At 46.4% G+C, this 22,463-nt stretch overlaps 1 protein-coding gene across 3 annotated transcripts in view; it reads right to left on the bottom strand.

Annotated features, from left to right (window-relative positions):
* Positions 1-13,423, bottom strand: part of LOC146334129 (BTB/POZ domain-containing protein 2-like) — a 36,999-nt gene extending 23,576 nt beyond the window's left edge. Inside the window, exons 1-4 of one of the 3 annotated variants that reach the window (XM_084825130.1) lie at positions 12,775-13,423; positions 8,416-8,535; positions 6,171-6,327; positions 4,775-4,880 (exon numbers count right to left, since the gene is read on the bottom strand). In XM_084825130.1, coding sequence (XP_084681256.1) covers positions 4,775-4,880; positions 6,171-6,327; positions 8,416-8,535; positions 12,775-13,265 — 874 coding nt within the window. In that variant the 5' untranslated portion in view covers positions 13,266-13,423. The remainder of the gene's footprint in view (positions 1-4,774; positions 4,881-6,170; positions 6,328-8,415; positions 8,536-12,774) is intronic. The other 2 variants (XM_084825129.1, XM_084825131.1) reach the window with 2 other exon arrangements.
* Positions 13,424-22,463: the final 9,040 nt, after the last annotated feature.

Raw genomic sequence — 22,463 nt, 5'->3', positions numbered from 1 at the left:
TGTGTGTCATAATCTCTATAAAAGTAATGTGTGGCTATGCTTCTGGGCTTTTGGCTCTTTGGAAAAGATTCCAGCCTTAAGCCCGCGCTTTAAATAAAGAATACTCATTTTTCTTCACTCCGTGGTCTCTCTGACTCTGATTTCTGCTACATAAATGGTGCCGTGATTCGGATGTGGCAGGCTCTGAGACAGAGAGGTGGCAGTTGCCTGCTCTTTATCGCCGCACCGGGAGGGAGAGCTCGGCGCACGCCTCCCTTTCTTGGCGCCACCAACCTTTTTGTCAGGTAAACGGGAGGGAGCCTGCGCCGGGATCGCCCAAATGGCAGCGAGCAGCAAGAGAACCTTGGGAAGCGGAGGAAGGAACTTGAGCCCTGCCTGTATCGCAGCTGCAATTGAGTTGAAACCCACATTGGAAGCCTTCAGAAGTAAGGCAAGTATGGAGTAAAAGTGGGCCCCGCCTTTAGGGAGAAAGGCCACTGGGCAGAAAAAAAGAGGGCCCCGCCTTATAAAGAAGGTCAGTGTTAGTATACGTATACGAAAAGAACCTACTCCTTGCGAGTAGAAGGGGGGCCTGATCACACCCCCGAGCGGGCGCCAGTACCCAGCACGCCAGTACTCAGTAGGAAGCTGAGGAAGCTGGGGAAGCCGCTTTCCGCTCTGGTGAAAAGTGGGAACAAGTGAGTGGCAGGGACATGTGGATGCAGTGGAGAGATTGATGATTGTGTGAGTGGCTACTGCGGTTTCTGATGCATACGGTTGACCGTCCGGGTGCCCAGGCCAGTAGCAAAGTGCGTGGTGTGAAATCCCTTTTGTGTCGGCCAGTGAGACCCCTTACTCACTGACCAATCCCCTTTCCCTCCTTGTGTCTGTCTTTATCTTAGGAGAGAGGCTAGGGGAGGTGGGGGAAGCAAGACATGCTCCCCCTTGAGATGTATGTTAAAAAAAAAAGGAAAAAGATTTTTTTAAAAGGATTCAGAATAGAGAGAGGAAATAGCAAAAAAGCTCAAGGTCGAGCTGAGAGAAAAAAAAAAAGAACAAGATCTGAGGCTGTTAATCAGAGAAATGTTGCAAGACAGCTTGGCTTTTGACGAAGCGTGGGAGTGTGAGGCTGAAGAAGTAACCATTAGCCTAGTGCGCCGGGAGGGCAGCAGGAGAATTGCCCGCAACGTTCTGAGTTGTGCAACATCATCACCTCGCCTAATTGAGATGAAATCCCTAAGAAATGGGAACTGAAAATGAAGACCCAGAAGATGAAGGCGCAAAATAAAATAAAGGTGAAGAATCAGCCCCCAGGGCACAGGCTAGACCCCTCTTCGAGTGGAAAGTGTGCCATGCCCATAAGACGGTCCCAAGGCAAAATGAAGCGGAGAGACCATGATGAAGATCTCTGTCAAGGTAGCCGTGTTTAGCTTTGAACTGTCCTAGAATTTCATAGAGCCTGTAGACCATCAGCTATATGATTTCTGAAGAGCGTAACCATTAAGCTTTTGCCGTGGGATTCCCTGCAATGAAGAAATCTCACTGATTTGAGAGTCCAGTGTTACACTGCCTGAGTGTGTGTGCTGAAGAGACCGAGAAACCAGACAGCATGTTCCTGGCCAAGCCAAAATCACGCTACTACCATGCTCCTGAAAGCTGCAATAAACTGTGTAAGCTGGGAGACCCAACCTGATTGAGAAGAAAAGAAGATATTGGAGTAACTGTCTTGAAAAACAGTGAAATCTGTGTAGCTGGCTGGCTGACGCTGTCAGTGATGTTACAACTTTAAATTAAGACTGTTTTCCTGTTTGAGACCCCAGCGAAGAAAGCTAACCTGAGTTATTTGTTGCCCGTGGCAAAGCAAAGTAAAAAATTACATTTTAATTCTCCTCCTTTGTATTCTTACTGTAATGTATTTTATCCTGTTTTTTTCTTCTTTTTTCTGGTCTCTTACTCATGTATTTTAATTGTTATTTAAACTTGAAATTGTGATGGCCTTTGGCTTTAAACAATAAAGATTTATACTATACTTATCAATTGTCCCTTCTGTTTTATAGTTTATTGCATTAAAGCACTGGGGGGGAGGGGGGCTCCTTCTGCTCCTGTTTGCTGTTTATCCAGGAAACAAAAGAACCTCAAAGATTAGCAGGCTTCCAAAACTGTCTAGCTTCGAAGAACCCTTTGCACATCAAACCAGTTGCTCAGGAAAACCTGCATGCCTCCTTTACAGAGGATTCTGAGGGACAGGCAGTTTATGTGGGTCATGGGCCAGGCTTGCTGGGCTTCAGCATTGCCCCATTTGAACTGAATGTGTGCTCTACAAAACACAAGCGCAGCCATGCTGGGTCAGATGGAAGATCCAGCTAGCGCACCATCCTGTTACACACAGCGGCCAGTTGCATCAGGGTAAGCAGACTTCAAGCTTGAGGGACCTACTTTGATTTTTACTAGAACCCTGAGATCCACACCTGGTGCCAAGTGCAAAATGGCAGGCTTCAGCTATTGGGTGGTACAGAAATGTAATAAATAAATAAAACACTGGCTCAGGCAGGCAGACATACGCTAAGTATTAAGGAACAGGGTGTCTCTGAGCATATACTCAGCCCTACCAGAACAAAGCTCACAAGTCCTTTGACACAAAAATCCACTCCTGGTCCTGCCCATCTCTTTCTCTCTCCCCTCCCCCTTCTTTTTCAGCAACCTAATTCAGACGGGGAAGGCATTTTAGTTTTTGCTATTATCAGACAACTGGGAGTCAGAAGGCCTTGGAGATCTACTACAAATTACCCAGAGGTCTACCAGAAGACCCCGGTCCACCTTCTGACCACCTGAACTCGATGTTTTGGGGAAGCTCAGAAGCAGAGCAAGGAAGGCCATTCTCCCCTCTAACTGGGCATTCGGGGGGGGGGGGCAGGGATGACTGGTAGTCATGGGCTGGCTCTCTCTCAGGGTGATCTTCCCATTGGGAAGCAGTGCATAAGCCAAGGAGGAGCAGAGCTCCCCAGCAACTGTTTAACTATCACTGATTGCAACTGAGGTCAATTCACAGCGCTCCATCTGGCAGACTACCATGGGGAGAAAAGACCATGCACATGGCAAGCCAGGGGCTGCCACCATGACCACAGCCTCCTTTCCAGAAGCTGCTGGCTCCTCTATATGTTCACTGTTCACACTCACCTTCGTTCTGCATGGCTTGGAGTAATTTAGCAGCACAAAGTGGCCCTTTGTTGGCAACTGCCCATCTGCGCAAGACAATGGATTTGTGGTGTTCCACTGGAGAAAAGCAAGGATGAATCATCCTCTCCACTGCTTGACGCAAAAGCCCAGGCAGGGACGTAGAGACCAACTCAGCCAGGGCACAAACATGGCCAATGAGGTGGGCAACCCTTTTTTGGGCATTTACTGGACCAAGGGCTTGTGTGCTTAAATGCACCTGCGCACAAAGCTGAATAAAAATTTCTGCATGTACAGAACTAGTATATTTTATACAGAGGAGTGGTCAGTCATGGGGGCTCCCACCAACAGCCTGACATGGCACTACAACCTGCCTTGTCTGTTCTTTCTGAGAACTAGGCCCGAGTCTCCAACTCACGCTCTCCTAGGGTACATCCAAAGGAAGGATTTGCTGAATTCCAGGGCTTTTATATACACTGTGCTTAAAAAACAGCAGCAAAACTCCCTCCCTCAACTGCCACCTGTCAGCAGCCATTCAGGCTGTAGCAGAGGGAGAGATGGGAACCAGGCTAAAAGACTGCTAAAAGACTGCTAGTACAATATTGGAAAGATAAAAGCTCACCGCCTGTAATGCAATTGACTGAAGACTTAGCAACACTAGTAACATTTGAAAGAGAGGTATATAGGCATCACTTGCGAATGGACTTATATGCAGATATTTGGTCTGCTTTTACTGAAGTTTATGTGTAACCTTTTTTTTCCTTCCCTTTTTTTTCTCAAATATTGTAATGTTAGAAACTGAGGATTTTGAATATGTTGTATTTTTATTTCTTTTTTTTTAGGTTTTGTAATGTTTTCAGTTTGTTTTGTTTTGTAAAAATTCACAATAAAAGATTAATAAATACACACACACACACACAGCGCTTAAAAAACAGCAGCAAAACACCCTCCCTCAACTGACACCTGTCAGCAGTCATTCAGGCTGTTGCAGAGGGAGAGATGGGAACCAGGGCTGCTCCATCAGCTCTGCTGACAGAGAAGCTCCGCTGGGTTCCCTCTCTCCCTCTGAACTGTTTCCTTTCCAGTTAGACATCTTAAGAACGTTGAGTACTGGTGTCTGAGTTTGCTTTTTTCCTCTACTCTCCCCATCCCTTTTTTCTTTTGTGTCATGTCTTTTAGACTGAAAGCCTGGAAGCAGGGGCTATCTTGCTTATTGAGCCATTCTGAGCGCCTTTTTGGCTGAAGAGCCGGGCAAAAATAAACATTGTGCCAAGAATTCTGCAACCTGAACAAATTAGGCATATTGAATAGGTGTGCATAATTGATCTTATTTTGAAAAGATTTATTCTGGTTTTGCTAGTTATGGGAGAGGGGCAAGGGGCTAAGTAGGGCTTTCGAGTTTTTAACACCTGGTGCACACATCTTGCTAGTAGTTATGGCTGCAAAGTAAGTCTTTTGTCATGAAAATCAAAATGCTCAGGGAGCATTCTATATTCCTGTGAGAAACACACAGACAAAACCTTGCTCAATTATCTGCAAGCAATGCAGATAAATGTCCAAGCAAAGGAAAACTGACAGGCACCGCCACAACTCCCATAGAGTCTGAAAGGAGAAAACTTACCCAGGTCAATATCTGTGAACCCTTCTGCGTTGATGGCGTCAGACGTGTTCTTATCTATGTTTTCCAGGCAAAGGCTCGCCAGCTGGGGCTCATCGAAGAGTCTTGCCTAGGAAACAGACATCAACCAGCAAGGAAAATGAAAAGGAGGGAAGACTTTTGGAGGGGGTTCCTCATTTCTGTGCTGTTCACCTGCATTTTGCATACAGGAGCACATCTACCCCTCTCACCACCACCTTGGCAGGGGAGTGAGAATGACTTCAGTAGTCACATGAAGATATTCAAGTATTTTCTTCTGCTTTGTAAGAAATCATCATAGCTCTCTTTCTCTCTTTCCACAGCAGGGAGAGACATTGGAGAAGGACTGAGATGAGCCAAGCTCTTCCACATGAACTTGGTGGCCACAAATGAGTTACGTATTCAGGCAGATCAGATTTTACAGTACTGCAGCATCTAAGCCAGGTGAGCTAGAGAACAAAACTTCCTTAAGGCCAGAAAGGCAGGGAGGGAGCCTCAACAGCAGCACTATGTTATCCTGCCTGCTAAGCCAGATGGTAGCTGGCAGCATCAAGAGGATGCCCACTGTAGCTCTACGGGTGGCGTGACAGCACTGTTTCCGCTGTGCAGAGCTATGGTAACCGCCCACCCCAGCAGCCAAGCTACTAGCTTTAAGAGCGTGCCATGAGAGCTGCCAGCATGGCACCACAACACGGAAGCTTGGGGAGTCCACCCCAGGAGAAGGTGGGTGCTGGCAGACCACAGAGTGTATTGGCCCCAGGCCTGGAACCAAGGCACCTGTAGTGTTAGAGGGGCCTAGAGATCCATAATGCTCTGCTTAGGTTCATTATGAGTGCAATTCCCTTGCTAGTAGGCCTCTGAGCATGTGAGATGAGTCAAAGGTCGATAGCGGCCTCAGCACATTCCATACTAACAAGTTAGAGTGTCTTATCAAGATGTGCCTGGGAAGTGAAGCTATGTTTATGCTGAGCTGCAGGTGTCTGTACTGGGAAAGCTCTCCCTTCTGACCAAGCACTGTTATGCTGAGAAAGTGGTAGACGGATGCTAATTAATGCTTGCTGTTGTCATGCTGCCTCACTGCTGACACGTATGGTATAAAACCCATTTTACCCCATGGCTCTGGATTCAGAGAAGCTGTCTGATCCAACCATTGGGTACGCCTGTGTGCTGATTGTACTCAATAAAGTATCTCCTTGTAAGTAAACCTGGATCTGATTTATCACTATCTTGGCACCTCTACATTAAGAGTTTGACACCTACTGCAGGGGCAATACACAGAGGTGGCAGGGAAGAAGAGAGCAAGCAGCTGGTGACTGCCCCCCAACAACAGGCTGAAAGATACCACAGACAACCTGCACAAAAGGGTAGCCCTTTAACATACCTGCGTTAAAAGCATGAAGGCGTTATCCGCTCTAAGGTTTTTCTTCAGGAACTCCACACAGTGAGCTTCAAGGGCTGGGACTGCATACTTTTTTGCAGTGTAAAGGGTTGTCATCACGGTCTCTGGCCCAATCTGAACTTCATCTGAATAAAGAAACCTAGAAACAAGAATGCCAAAGGAGCAGGGAGAGGAAGAAAAATACTGCTGCAATTAAAACAGCAGTTTAACTCGAGAAGATGCAGCATTGGCATGGAACAAATTATGTATAAAGACTTTTCTATACCCATAAACAGGAGGTGCATTTTCCATTTTGTGCCTTACTCAGCATGTTTCATTTAAAGCAGGACCACCAGAAGCTCTGATAGTCTAGGACTTCTCAGCCACCATGAGGACTAGTAAACTATTTTTTAAAATAAAAAATGTAACTCTTTGGGTGGAGTATACTACGCTGGGCAACTGAGCCACATGGGAAACCTATCTATTTTTATTTACTACATTTATATTCCATCATTCCTCCAAGGAGCTCAAGGCGACATGTACATTTTAGCTTTCTAAATTTTTATCTTTGCTGTTTTAAATCTGTATTTTAAACTCCTGTACTGCTGCTAGGTTTTATTGTGGTTGTATTGTTATATTGTGGTTTTAATGTTCTATATATTTTAAATTGTTTTATTGTGTGTTGTTTGGTTTTAATTTTTGTGAACCGCCCAGAGAGCTTCGGCTATTGGGCGGTATAGAAATGAAATAAATAATAATAAATAATAATAATAATACAATTTCCCTCCCACTTCCTGTGAAGTAAGTTAGATTGAAAGGTAGTGACTGGCTCAAAGTCATCCAGTTAGCTCTGTAGCTGAGCAGGAGTTTGAACCTGGGTATTCCTTAGCCCTAGTCCAACACTTTAACCACTATATCACACTGGCTCCCATACAAACTTGGCAACCCACACCCTTCAGTTCTTTTCAAAGGGAAATATACATTTGATTTGGTCTGACATTTTATTGAATATTATTTGAAAATGTTGAATAATGCCTTTCTGAAAAAAACACTCTGTGGCTCACATATTAAAGCATCATGAAATATAATTTAAAAAAATTAATGAAAGATCAAGCACAAACTTTTCACCACTGTAATTAAAAAAATAATAATGGGTTGGATCCAGATTTAAGTTGGATCAATGCGTGCGGGTGGAATTGGACTTGCCTGCCATCTCCTTCCTGTGGCAGCCCCTCCAGCTCCCTGAAAATGCTACACAGAGAGTCAGGAGACCCTGTTCTGTTGTATGGGGGGGAAGAGGGATCCTCCAAAATCAGGTGGAGGGACCTTGGTCTTGCGGAAGCTAGATTCTGAATCTAAGGGCACAATCCTATCCAGATAGGTAGCCACCTCCGAACTCAAAGGCGACTGCCTATCCAAAGCAGGGCAGGAGAAGCACAGAGGGGATTGTTCCCTCTGCACTTCTTCTGCCCTGCATTTTCGGCTAGACAGCCCATTGTGGCTGTCTAGCCGCAGGAGGACGGAGGGGGGAGGAGGCTGCTGTACAACATGTTGGATGTGTCGTACAGGCATTTCTGCCCTCCCCACCCTGGAATTTCCCCAGCCATACCCCTTTTTGGCCACTCCGCGCTCCTCTTGCAAGCATGGAGGACTGGGCTGTTCCACGCTGCCTTGGAGGCAGCGTGGAAGTAGGGGGAGGTCGGTTCACCAGGAACCAACCTCGGAGTGTGGGCTCTGAAGTCGGTTCCCAAATAACACAATATGCTATGGCTGTCTAGCAGCCATAGGATTGCTCCCTAAGCCAATGTAATTTAAGCAAGTTAGTCAGGGACCAGGCCTACACAATTTTGGAAAGTGGCTTGCTAGCCTTCCTTCACAACTGAGGGATGCTGGCTAGGGGATGCTGGGATTTGTAGTCCAACAGATCTGGAGGGCATCAGATTGGGGAAGCCTGGCCTAGCAGTAAAAGGGCAACCTTAAGTACAACTTTCCTCAATGGATTAGAGACAGGGGGAAGGGGAATGCTTGAGAGAAGCGAAGGTGCGGTGAAGGGAGCAAGGCAGTTAAGGAATTACACAGAGCTCTGAAGATACAGAGCTTGGTGTCTGAGAATCGAAACAGTTTTTTTACACAACCATGAGGTTACACAAAATCTACTTAAGATGGAAGGGGTGCAAATGCTCCACTGTTAATTGGCTGCAATTTATTTGAGGGTTGCATTCCTTCAACAGAATTGGGGCTTACTTACCTCAGTAAAGCTAGGAATGCAGCCGGCTCCACGTCAGGTAGCTCTATCTCCGTAGATGATGTAGCCATCCCGCCATTGAACATGGCATCAAAGACCGCGCTGCCCACAGCCAGCACAAACCTGACATTTGGAAAAGGGCAAAACAAAAGAAATCCTGCATTGACTGGACTCCACTTCAAATCTCTTTCATACATTTTTTATTCTACTCCACCCCCCAAAAGAAAGGTTATCTACAACCATATTATACAGTGGGATGCCCCGGGTTTCCTCCTCCTAGTTTCTCACAGACAGCTCATAACAGGGTGGATAAAAACAGATTCTTTTAAAACTGCAGTTACATTGAGTACCCCATAAATAATGTAGTTTAAAATTTTACCTAACATTACACAAATATATTAATATAAATATAGTAAAATATATTTAACATATTAAATATTAAATACTGAATTAAAACTTAATCAAATTAAATAATTAAAACTGAATCCATGACCCTCTATCAAAAGATGTTTTTCTATGTGAAGGAACAAAGCAAGAACAAAAATGCAGCTTTTCAGGTTAGCCATTATAAGTATGACAGAGTAAGCCATTATTGTTCTTATTGTGCAAATTATTAATATTTACACAGTCGTAAGTACTTAAGAGGAGCCCTGCTGGATCAGCCTGCCAGCCCAACAGTACAGATTTAAACTTTTCACATCACGGAGAAACTTCAGTCTGCCATGTAGCTACCAGTTTTTGCTTCTGTAAAGTTCTTCAAGGAAGTGATCCTGCTTAGTGTCCTTACATAGGTAAAGAGAGGGTGCCAAACAGAAATCCTTCACTTTGAACTTGCTCTCCTGACTCTAAGCAGATATCAATTCTGAAGTGCAAGAGTCATACAAGCTGCATGTAAGGCCAGAGGTTTCTGGATTCCATTCCTGGGTAGTACAAAGGCTCTATTTAGTAGTAGCAAACAGATGCATTTTAACTGTTATAGCAACCAGTTAGCATGCATGCATGTTCAGGAAATACATGACGCTCGAAACGTATTGAAATTAATCCACACCGCTGGAAGGTTTGACACAGATGTCTGTTTGCAAACATTTTCTAGCCCCAAAGGTAGGAACATCCACACATTTGGCAGCCCTGTACAGATCAAATGACGCAGTCAGAAACCAACAATGAATTCAACATAGCAAAAAGCTCCACATCTCAAACAAGCCCCGCATGGACTGGCCACAACTCTCCCCGGGGACCTTCTGCATGCAAAGCAGTTGCTTGACCAGGGAGCTACCAGCCCTCTTACAATTAAACAGGGCCGACAGGGCGTAAGGCACTCAGAATGGCTGTGGGCCACGTTTTCCCTTAGTTGTGGCTCACAGGATAGCCAGCCAAATATCACAGAACCTCTGACATGGAGCACACTCCCAGCTTCCAGCTCTGCCTACAAGCAAATAAGAAAACTAGTCCCAAACAGGATCTCTACATAAGCTCTTCCTTCGCTTCAGTCTAATTTTACAAACTCAGCCCAAACAATCCATCTGTAAGCACCTTGAAAACTATGCAGTGATTACTTGAAGCCAACATGGATTTGTCAAGAACAAATCCTGCCAGACGAATCTGATTTCATTCTTTCATCAAGTAACCTCCCTTGTGGACAGTGGGAATGCTGTAGACATCATATACCTCGACTTCAGCAAAGCTTTCGACAAAGTGCCCCATGATCTCCTGATGAGCAAACTACCTCAAAGTGGGCTAGATGAAACAACGATCCGGTGGATCCCCAGTTGGCTACAAGATCGGACTCAAGGAGTGCTTATCAATGGGATCTTCTCAAACTGGGGAGAGGGAACAAGCGGGGTACCTCAGGGCTCAGTCCAGGGCCCAGCGCTCTTCAACAATTTTATTAATGACTTGGAGGAGGAGGTGCAGGGAATGCTGATCACATTTGCAGATGACACAAAATGGGGCGGGATAGCTAATACCCTGGAAGACAGAAACAAAATTCAAAGGAATCTTGATAGACTGGAGCGCTGGGCAGAAAACACAGCATGACATTTAATAGGGAGAAATGCCAAGTTCTGCACCTAGGAAAAAGAAACCAAATGCACAGTTAAAAGATGGGGGCTACGTGGCTGAACAACACGACAAGCAAGAAGGATCTTAGAACTGTTGTCGATCACAAGCTGAATATGAGCCAATAATGTGATGTGGCTGCAAAAAAGGCAAATGCTCACTTGGGCTGCATTCATAGAAGCATCGCTTCCAAATCCCGGGAAGTACTAGGCCCCCTCTACTCAGCACTGGTTAGGCCTCATCTGGAGTACTGTGTCCAGTTCTGGGCACCACACTTGAAGAAGGATGCAGACAAACTGGAGAGGGTTCAGAGGAGGGCAACAAAGATGATCAGGGGACTGGAAACAAAGCCCTATGAAGAGAGACTGAAAGAACTGGGCCTGTTTAGCCTTGAGAAGAGAAGACTGAGGGGAGACAGGATAGCGCTCTTCAAGTACTTGAAAGGTAGTCACAGAGAGGAAGGCCAGGATCTCTTCTCGATCATCCCAGAGTGCAGGACACGGAAGAATGGGCTCAAGTGACAGGAAGCCAGATTCCAGCTGAACATCAGGAAAAACTTCCTGACTGTTAGAGCAATACGACAATGGAACCAATTACCTAGGAAGGTGGTGGGCTCTCCTACATTGGAGGCATTCAAGACAAGGCTGGACAGCCACCTGTCGGGGATGCTCTGACTTGGATTCCTGCATTGAGCAGGGGGTTGGACTCGATGGCCTTGTAGGCCCCTTCCAACCCTACTATTCTAGGATTCTATGAAACCTCCCCCTATCCCCAGCATCCCCCATGTACAGGGGATCCACATTCGAGGATGGGAAACTGCCCCATCTGTGACTGCCAGACCATGCTTAGCTGAGCCATTGCTGGCATTGGAGCAAATGATCTCACGACACATGGTGCAAAGGCTGAAAGCACTCCTGGACACCACAGCCACCTGGGCTCCCCCAGTTAGTTCAGAGTCCAGGAGGACTCCCAAACTGCGCACTTGGTCTTTCAAGGGGAGTGTAACCCCATCTAAAATCAGTTGTAAACCTCCATCCGAAGTAGTTGGTTTCCCAACCCACGGTACCTCCGTCTTGTCTGGATTAAGTGTCAGCTTGTTCACCCTCATCCATCCCAAAACAGCCTCCAGACACTGGTTCAGGAGTTCCACAGCTTGTGCAACCTGAGGATGTGGACAAACTGCTTGAAGGACTGAGGCCTACTACTTGCTGTTTAGATCCTTGCCCATCCTGGCTCGTGAAATCCGCCAGAGCTGGGCTGGATATCTGGACCTCTGCGGTGGTAAACGCCTCCTTGAGGGACAGCAAGGTCCCCGCAGGTTTGAAAGAAGCTGTGGTGAGGCCCTTGCTGAAGAAACCAAATTTAGATCCTATGGTTCCAGATAATTACTGCCCTGTGTCAAATTTGCCATTCCTGGGCAAGGTGCTGGAGCATGTGATAGCCTCACAACTCCAAGGACAAGACAGAACCTTGCAGCACCCCACAGGCTAATGGCCATGGGGTGGAACCAAAGTTCCCCAGCACCACCTTCTGAGACCATTCCTCCAGAAAGGACCAGAACCACATTAAAACTGTGCCTCCCAAGCCCAATCCAGATAAATGATCCAGAAGGTTACCATGGTCGACGGTATCAAAAGCCACTGAGAGGTCCAGAAGAACCAACAGGGTTGCACTCCCCCCATCCATTCCCTGGCGTAAGTCATCAACCAGGGGGACCAAGGCTGTTTCCATCCCATAACCAGGCCTGAAACCTGATTGGAATGGATCTAAAGAATCAGTTTCATCCAAAATGGCTTGGAGTTGTGAGGCCACCACATGCTCCAGCCCCTTGCCCAAGAACAGCAAATTTGGCACAGGGCGGTAATTATCTGGAACCATTGGATCTAAATTTGGTTTCTTCAGCAAGGGCCTCACCACAGCTTCTTTCAAAGCTGTGGGGACCTCCCGTTTACCACCTCGGAGGTCCAGATATCCAGCCCAGCTCTGGCAGATTTCACGAGCCAGGATGGGCAAGGATCTAAAGGGCAAGTAGTAGGCCTCAGTCCTCCAATCAGTTTGCCCACATCCTCAGGTTGCACAAGCCGAAAGGTATCCATAACATGACTACATAGTGCACCAACCCGTAACCATGAGTCCCCTCCTCCCAATTCCAAAAGGCCCCCTTCTCTCAATCAAAAGCAGCCCCCTCTCCTCACAACTAAGCCCCTTTTTAAGCACTCACAGCCCCATCCTTTGCTTCCAACATAGCACATATATGATAACACCACCCACCCACCCTTCGCTAAGCGCCCCTGTGCTCCCGACCTGTGGGCAGGGATGCGCTGGGCTTCGGCGCGGCCTTTGCCCACCAAGAAGCGGACGTCGCTCAGCACCTCGTTGTTGAAGAGGAAGGCGAAGCGCTGCTGCACCGTCGGCTTCGTCGCCTGCCAGTTGTAGGCCGGCTCTCGCTGGCCCGGCGGCGGCGCGGCAGCACTTGCAGGCGGAGAAGCCGCCGCCACTATCGGCAGCCCGTTTCCCTCTCCGCCGCCGCAGGCGGCTCCGTGGTTGTGCATGGGCCCGGAGGCGGCGGCCTGAGGAGAAGCAGGCGGCAGCGGTGCTGGGGGCGCCTGACGCGAGAGGAGCAGTAGCAGAGGCCCACCGTTGAGGGAGAAGGAAGCAGGCGGCGGCGCGGTTGAAGGAGGGAGCGAAGACGGGGAATGCGGCGGCCTGTTGTTCCCCTGAAGGAGCGACGGCGCTGAGGAGAACGTGGAGAGGCCGCCGCCCCCTCCTCCGGCGGGCCCGGCTCCGGCCGCCATTTTGCACGGTGGATGGCGAGGAGGGGCCGGGTGCCGCAGCAGGAGGGGGCCACCGCTGAGGACAACGGCCGCGGCGAGAAGACCCGGCGGCGGGCGGCGGCGTGTGAGGGGCTGAGGGGCAGAAGGAAAGAGGGACTGCCCTTAGCAGAATCACGTTAATTATGAGGAATGGGAGGGTGAGGGAGAAATGCGGATGGGGTTGAAGAATTACTATCATTGGCTTTTAGAAACTGAGAGCAGGGGCTGTTATTAGACGTGTAGTAAAAATGCAACCTCAACGCCATTGCATGTGTCTTAAGCAGCACGTAGTACTGTAAGAGCTGCGCATGCCTGGAATGAGCAGACAGTAACCCTCAGATGAGGTTGCCAAGCAAACCGCTGGCAACCAATCAAAAGTGACACGCTGGCTGAGGAATGCAAGCTGAGTGATAAAACTGCAGCGCGGGGGTCGCCCAGGGTCGACTCTGCTTTGAGCGTGAGCTCCCTTGTCGAACCGTTTGCAAACAGTAAAATCGAGTTGGACCCAGCCTGAAGTTGACTCTCCTCTTTGGGGCAGATTGGACCAGCCTCCAGGGGGCGAAACTAGCATTTTGGGCAACAGAAGTGCACAATTTAATTTTTTTTAAAATGCTGCTTTTTAAATGGTGGCTGTGTGGGTTTTCTTAAACGTTTTAATTATGAGGAAACTTTTTGTTAAAATGGCTTTTTAAATGGTGGCTGTGAGCGGGGGTGGGGTCTTACACTTTTTTTTTTGTGTGTGTACTTATGAATTTTGTTTCCTCAAATTTAAAAAAAACGGGGGGGCGGAAACCACCTTGGTGGGTTGGTTCCAGAAATGCAGTATGGAAATGTAATGACTAAAATGTAACAAATAAATAAAGGTAACAAATAAATCAAATGAAATAAATGAAATGTAACAAATCACTAAATCAAATGTAATACATCGAATACATAAAATGCAATAAATCAAATAAATGAGGGCCCAATCTTATGCATGTTTAGGCAGAAAAAAGGTCCTACAACTCCCAGCATGCCCAGGGCACAGTGGGAGTTGTAGGACTTTTTTTCTGTCTAAACATGCATAGGATTGCACCATGTTGTTCAGTCGTTCAGTCGTGTCCGACTCTTGGTGACCCCATGGACCATAGCACGCCAGGCCTTCCTGTCCTGCGCTCTCTCCCGGAGCGTGCTCAAGTCCATATTCATTGCATCCGTGATGCTATCCAGCCATCTCATCCTCTGCCATCCCCTTCTCCTTTTGCCTTCAGTCTTTCCCAGCATCAGGGTCTTTTCCAGGGAGTTTTCTCTTCGCATTAGATGGCCAAAATATTTGAGCTTCAGCTTCAGTATCTGTCCTTCCAATGAGCACTCAGGGCTGATTTCCTTTAGGATGGACTGATTTGACCTCCTTGCAGTCCAGGGGACTCGTAAGAGTCTTCCCCAGCACCACAGTCCGAAAGCAGGATTGCACCTTAGGTTCTGGAATTGAGGACTGTAAGTCATTTTTTGTATAACTGAGGAGAAATGTTTTTTTGTGATGAAGGGGCTTTTGAAATTGAGAGGGGTTCAAAAGCCCCTTTATCACACAAAAAAACATTTCCCCTCAATTATACCAAAGAATGACTTAGGGAGCAATCTTATGGCCACTAGACACTGTCTAGAGCAGAGCTTTCCAAACTGTGTGCCGCGACACATTAGTGTGTCAGCGGCAGTATGTAGGTGTGTTGCGCGAAATGCAGAAAATTGTGCGGAAGGGCACCGCAGCGCTCCCTTACTCGTGTTTGCTTCCTTTGGCCCCTCCCCTGGAACTTCCTAAAGCAGCTAATGTTAAAGCAGCTTAGCTGCTAAGGCTTAGGTGCTTTAACATTAGCTGCTTTAGGATCACGTGGCGTCTTGACGTAGGACGCATGTGATTGGCAGTGTTGGAGCGGTACGACAAGGAGTGTGGTAACGCTGGCTGCACGAGGAGTGTGAAGAATTCAAAGTTAGTGGAGCAATTAGTCGAGCAATTTGCTTCCCCACGTCCTCGCATATCTTGCTGACATATCTTGCTGACATATTTGAACATTTGAATAAAATAAACACCAGTATGCAAGGAAAAGGAGAAAATATCTTAACAGCGGTAGATAAAATTTGTGCTATGAGAGACAAAATAGCAATTTGGAAAAGGAAAGTGAAAGAAGGAAATTTTGAAATGTTTTCCAAAACTGCTGAGTGCCAGCTAAAATGTGATATCAGCTTCCTAATTGTTGACCATTTAACATTGCTTGGAGAGAAAGTTCATAATTACTTCCCAAATGTTGAAATCCAAGACTATGATTGGATCAGAAATCCATTTCTTTCAACTGCAATGAGGAACTTTTCACTTATTGAAGAAGAAGAATTAGCTGACATAAAAAATGATCAAAATCTGTTAATGATGCATGAACAGGGTGACTTAGACAACTTTTGGATTCGCATTTCAAAAATGCATCCAAACATAGCTAAATAAGTGTTAAAAATTCTTCTGCAGTTTTGTACTACATACATTTGTGAAGTATCCTTTTCAACGATGGCAAACTTAAAGACACTGAAACGTGGAAGCTTAAAAATGCTTGATAACGAAATGCGAGTGTCTTTAATATTCCACCAAATATTGAAAAGTTGTGTTCATCCCATCAACCTCATACATCCCATTAAAATGGTAAGTAGTTATTGGTGTTATTCAACTTTTTTAAATTCTTGCACATATTTACATACTGTTACTCATAAATGACAACAATGTATGTTATTATCTTACAAATCATATATTTTTAAAAATATAAATGAAAGGTTTTCATGAGATATGTTGTATCCCCATACATTTCGTTATTACAATTTATGTATGTGTCCATATCTCTTATAACGGGTTAGTTTAACCTCTGGTTTGCTAGTAAAACTGAATTACTGTGTCACGAAATGATGCATGTCTAAAACATGTGTCACCAACATGAAAAGTTTGGAAAGCTCTGGTCTAGAGGGCCATAGCATATGCTCTTTTCCAGGAACCGACCTTGGAGCCCATGCTCCAAGGTCGGTTCCTGGAAACTGACCTCTGCCCACGTCTGCGCTGCCTCCAAGGCAGCATGGAGAAGCCCCGTCTTCTGTGCTAGGAAGAGGAGCATGGAGGGATGGAAAAGGGGTGGGGCTGGGGGTGTTCCGGGGCGGGGAGTGTGGAGCTGATGTGTCGTACATGCAGCCTCCTCTCCCGGTCGGGCCCCCCACTGCTAGACAGCCAAAAACAGCTGTCTAGCAGAAAATAGCAGGGCAGGAGAGGCGCGGAGGGAATGATCCCCCCCAGTGCCTCTCCTGCCTTGCTGCCGAGTTCGGAGGTGGCTGCCTATATTGATAGGCGTGCGCCCTTGAAGTCTTCAATTTCAAAACCTACAGCGCAATCCTATGCATGCTTAGACAGAAAAAAAGTCCTACAACTGTCCTATGATGAAGTAAGGGCATTTTTCCCATTGAGAACAAGGGTTTTTCTTAGGAAGAGGAGCTTCTATTATAAATTGGACTTTTATAATTAGGAAGATGGAATTTCATTATGAAGAAGGACTTTTTTGAAATTGAGAAAAGACCTAGTTGGGTGGGGGAAGAAGGGGCTTTTAAATTATTGTTATTGAGAGGGGGCTTCTATTAGGGGGCTATTGGGAGAATGTTTGATACAAAGATTTTTTTTAGTTGAGGGAAAGGGGTCGTTTCAGTTCAAGAAAAGGGGGCTTTAAGGGCACAACCCTATGCATTTTTAGATAGAAAATGCCCTACAATTCCCAGTATGCTCCAGGCAGCATGGCTGGCGGGGGCATGCTGGGATTTGTAGGCTTTTTTCCTGTCTAAACATGCACAGGATTGTGCCTTAAATATATTGAGGAAAAGGGGCCTTTTAAATTGAAGGATATTTGTTGAAAAAATATGTGGTCTAAATTTAATTTTGAAAGCACACCTCTATATAATACAGTTCAAGAAAAGATTGCTGCTTGATATCTTGCTCTCCTTTATTTTGTGCATAGTGTTACCGCAACAACTAATTAACCTTTGTTGTGGAGCAGTATAAAAGGTAAACTGCCTAGGGAGTTGGAGGCACTGCATTACAGTGGTTCCGCTCCTACTTGGATGGCCGACTCCAGAAGGTGGTGCTGGGGGATTATTGCTCTGTGCCATGGCAATTGTGCCATGGGGTTCCACAGGGCTCTATTTTATCCCCCATGCTGTTCAACATCTACATGAAACCGCTGGGGGAGGTTATCCGGAGGTGTGGGCTGCGGTGCCATCAATATGCGGATGACACCCAGCTCTACCTCTCCTCATCAAAACCAGGGGAGGCAGTGGCTGTTCTGAACCAGTGCCTGGGCACGGTAATGGACTGGGTGAGGGCCAATAAACTGAAACTCAATCCAGACAAGACGGAGGTACTGTTAGTGGGTGGTTCGTCTGCCCGGCTAGGTGATATTCAACCTGTTCTGGAGGGGGTTGCACTCCCCCTAAAGGATCAGGTTCGTAGTTTGGGGGTGCTCTCGGACCCAGAACTGTCGCTTGAGGCACCGGTGAACTCAGTGGCACGGAGCACTTTTTATCAGCTTAGGCTGGTATACCAGCTACGCCCTTATCTGGACAGACAGAGCCTAGCTACAGTTATCCCTGCCCTGATAACTTCTCGTCTGGATTACTGCAATGCGTTATACGTGGGGCTGCCTTTGAAAACGGTCCGGAAACTTCAGCTGGTCCAAAATAGGGCAGCAAGATTGTTAACAGGGACTGGCCTGCGAGCTCATATTACGCCAGTACTTTTCCAGCTGCACCGGCTGCCAGTCCATTTCCAGGCCCGATTCAAAGTGCTGGTGTTAATGTTCAAAGCCCTTAACGGCTTGGGGCCAGGTTACCTGAAGGATCGCCCCCTCCCAGATGTGCCTGCCCGGACCTTAAGATCATCAGCAGCAGCCCTTCTCCGTGAGCCCCTGCCAAAGGAAGTGAGGCGGGTGGCTACTAGGAGGAGGGCTTTTTCTGCTGTGGCACCCCGGCTCTGGAATGAGCTCCCTAGTGAGGTTCGCCTGGCGCATACATTGTATTCCTTTCGGCGCCAGGTGAAGACCTTTTTATTCTCCCAGGCATTTTAGCATTTTAGCTTTCTGAACTTTTAGCTTTGCTGTTTTAAATCTGTATTTTAAACTCCTGCACTGCTGCTAGGTTTTATTGTGGTTGCATTGTTATATTGTGGCTTTAATGTTCTATATATTTTAAATAGTTTTATTGTGTGCTGTTTGGTTTTAATTTTTGTGAACCACCCAGAGAGCTTTGGCTATTGGGTGGTATAGAAATGAAGTAAACAAACAAACAAACAAAGATTATGAAATAAGGGTGGACTTATTTTTATTATTAGAGTGTCCTTGGGAGGGAGAGTGCAAATCTGCAATCCCATCCCACTCCACACCCACTGCTTGTCACAGGCAGAGCAAAGAGCAGGGCTGGGCTGGATCCAGAACACAGCGCCTTTAACTTTATCCCAGAGAATTCAACAAGAATTAGATAACTTACTGTTGGTATTAGTAGTTAATTATTAAAAAGCATTTTTAATAAACTCCCATTGCTATTTTTCTGTTATAAATAATTAACTCTCCTCACTCAGATAATAGCATAAATAAGAGAAATGAGTGAGCAACATTATAAAAATGTATAGGAATACCCCTCCCCACCATGTATTTTAGATATTAACAGTATTTATTGGCAGCCCCATGAAAAAATTCTCAGGGTGGCTTAAATCAGGGAATAAAAACAAATTTAAATTCAGATAGGAACACCACAAAATAACACTAATATATAATTAATGATATCACAGAAAAGGCCCGTTCCCACACTGATACCCCTGAGCTTCTCTCCAAGGGGGCACACAGTGAAGGGCCTCTGAAGCTGATCTCAGGGCTTGGGTAGCCTCACACAGGGGGAGGCGGCCCTTGAGGAATTGGAGTCCTGAGCCATGTAGGGCTTTATAGGTAAAAACAACACTTTGAATTTGGGCTGGAAATAAATTGGCAACTAGTGCACGTGAGCCAGGACTGAGCTGATATGTTCGTATCACTTAGTCCCAGTCAACATCCTGAACACCAAATTCTGTACTACCTGGTTTCCAAATCTGTATGTATAGATGGTGCTGCCAAAGGTATCTTTCCCTCACTTTCTTATACAGGTGGTAGAGTGACATACAAAACCAAAACATCCATTGTGAGTTGTTTTGTTATTAGTAAGGCAAGGTTGTGTTTTTTTAATGCAAATTGTACTGGAAGAGGGTGGCAGCTGGTTGAGGGTGGGGGTTAGAAGAGGGTGTAACAAAATTCTGGTCAGATCCAAGGAAGGAGGGATCTTTGGTTGGGTACATTTTTGGAAACAAGAAGGGTGTTTTTCCCCAATTAGTGGGGAGGGAAGAGAACTTCCGTATTGCAGGCAGCCACAGGGTAAATAACCAGAATGCCAGATGTTTTAAGCAGGAACATCTTGCCTGCCATCACAGAATACACTAACCGAACATTAGAGGTTGCTAGGGACCACAGTATGAATGCAGCTGGGAAGTAAGGATGGGTGGATTCCCTACCAGTTGTTCCAGATGGGAATCCGCCCTTGGGGGGAGAGCCAGTGTAGTGTAGTGGTGAGAGTGACAGGCTGGGAGCCGGGAGATCCGGGTTCTAGTCCCCACTTGGCCATGGAAGCTCACTGGGTGACTTTGGGCCAGTCACAGACTCTCAGCCCAACCTACCTCACAGGGTTGTTGTTGTGAGGATACAACGGTGAGGAGGAGGATAATGTAAGCCGCCTTGAGTTCCTTGCGAGAGGGAGAAAGGCGGGGTATGAATGCAATAAATAAATAAATAAATAAAATTCCTCCCCCCGCAATCCACTTCGGCCGGCTCCGCTCCGCAGTGATTCCGCGGAGCCACCAGCCGGCTCCGAAGCGCCAGCAGTATGGCCACCCTTGCCTTATCGCTAGCTGAGGGAGATTGACTGTGGATGCAAATGGCGTCCGGTACACCATTTGCGGCCATAAAGGTCTTGGTTTAAGGTAAATGCAGCCGTAAATGGTGCATTTAGCTTATACTAAGACCTTTACGGCCACAAATGGCGTACTGGACACCATTTGCGTCCCTGCTTTTTTTTGCATCCGGAGACAGTCCCCCTCAGCCAGAGATACAGCAATGGTGGCCGTATCGCTGGCGCTCTGGATCCGGCTGGCGGCTCCGCAGGATCGCCTCAAGCAGAATCTGGCTGAAGAGGATTCCAGAGGGAGGCAGAGGTAAGTGCTCCGTTCTGCCACAGACTCCAGGGGGGCGGATTCTTTAGAATCCGGCGTCATTGGGATCCATGGCGAAATTCTCCACCATCCCTAGCTGGAAGTCAGAGCTAGGTAGCTCCCAGTTGCACAACTGCAGAAGTAAAAGAAATCAGGACCCACCTGTTGAATGCAGCATAGCTTCTGAGTTTAGTCTATTGGTTGTACATATAGGAATGTACAAGACTTTCATTTCAGTTTGCAAATCATCTGAACTTCCCCCATTTGCAACCCTGAATGAGAACAGAAGTGCCTTTTTGGAAAAACATTAACACATTCCCAAACTTGTGATCACATTCAAAAAATTCATTTTTGAAAAATGCACATTTTCACACTATAGTCAATGGCGGAGATGTGCGCTTCTGAAAAATGTGTACAGAAATGTGCACTTTTCCTGTTCAAATTAAATGAAAAACAGGTCACAAACAAAAATGGGAATGAGCCGAACCAAGCTTTGAAATGAAATTCAGAGAATTTCAGTGAGCTCTAACATCCCTGGTTTTTCCATCCCTCATTGGTGAGAATGCACAGGATGTCAAGATGATTACAAATTGTCTTTGAATTGCATTTTAGGTTTACAGTGTATGTGTATTGTTGTTGTTGTTCAGTCGTTAAGTCGTGTCCGACTCTTTGTGACCCCACGGACCATAGCATGCCAGGCCTTCCTGTCCTCTGCTCTCTCCTGGAGTGTGTATAGTTCTCTACTTTTTTTAATTAATGTTCACTTACCTAATTTATTTAGGGATTTGTATTCTGTTTTCCCCCCTCCAAGATGGAGATGCTCCATTTTTCTGAATTAAAAGTTGCTCTTAACTTGTAAAGAATTACCTGCACTCTTGTGTTCCTCTGTCACTGTTCTGGGCATGCCACTTCTGAGGGAAGGTAAACTAGTGGGGTAGTCAGCCATGCCCAATGCAGATCCAGTGTCCCCTTCCATCGGTCTGATCAAAGGAAGGGAAGGCTAGACCAGCAAATCATTCAGGGACACAGTGGGCCTCTTCTTTTCAATGCTGGAACCGATGACCTAGGGGGCCCTCCCACACTGGAGGCATTCAAGACGAGGCTGGACAGCCATCTGCCAGGGATGCTCTGACTTGGATTCCTGCACTGAGCAGGGGGTTGGACTCGATGGCCTTGTAGGCCCCTTCTAGCCCTACTATTCTATGATTCTAACTCACCGAATGTCTTGGGGCTGGAACAAGCCAAATACAAACAAATCAGACATAAGCATTGGGAAGACAGCTGACTCTATAAAGATGCAAATGAATTTCTAAGCAACCACACAGATTTTTATTTTTGGCAGATTCCTTGTCATTACTCAGGTCTGGAGTGTGAAGGTTCTATACCCTAGAGCCACTTGTTACTGTTTTGAGAGGTGTGAAGTCACCCATCGTGACACCTGATCTTTCTGCCATGCCCATGACGGTTCACCTTAGGACAGCTGCCTTTTCGCTTCATAAATGATCCAGTGACGTAGGTGAATAGGCTGGTGGCCCAAAGTACATGTATAAGAAATTGAAGGGGCAGGCAGGCTACCAAGGATGAGCATGAACGAGTAGCCTAGACTTGTGGAGATGGTGTCAGGAAAGCTACAGCTGAGAATAAACTGAGGTTGACAACGAATACTCAAAAACAGGACTATATCCAATGGGCTTGTTAGAGGAGGGCAGATTTTGGTTAGACATTAGGAGAAATGTTTTGATGGCAATGTGGGTTTTCTGTAAAATTTTGAATTGAAAAGTTTTCCAATGCAAATGAGGTTACTTTGCATAGGATCATTTGCACAGAAAAAAACATCTGAAAATGTTCTGATGCCTTAGAGCAGGGGCAAGCAACTTGTGGCCCTCCAGATGTTTTGGCAAACA

Source organism: Heloderma suspectum, chromosome W (assembly GCF_057233095.1).
Source record: "Heloderma suspectum isolate Gila_16-S chromosome W, 16-S_ref, whole genome shotgun sequence".
Lineage (NCBI taxonomy): Eukaryota > Metazoa > Chordata > Lepidosauria > Squamata > Helodermatidae > Heloderma > Heloderma suspectum.
The sequence above is the reverse complement of the archived record's forward strand: the minus strand, read 5'-3'. Positions and strand labels throughout refer to the sequence as shown.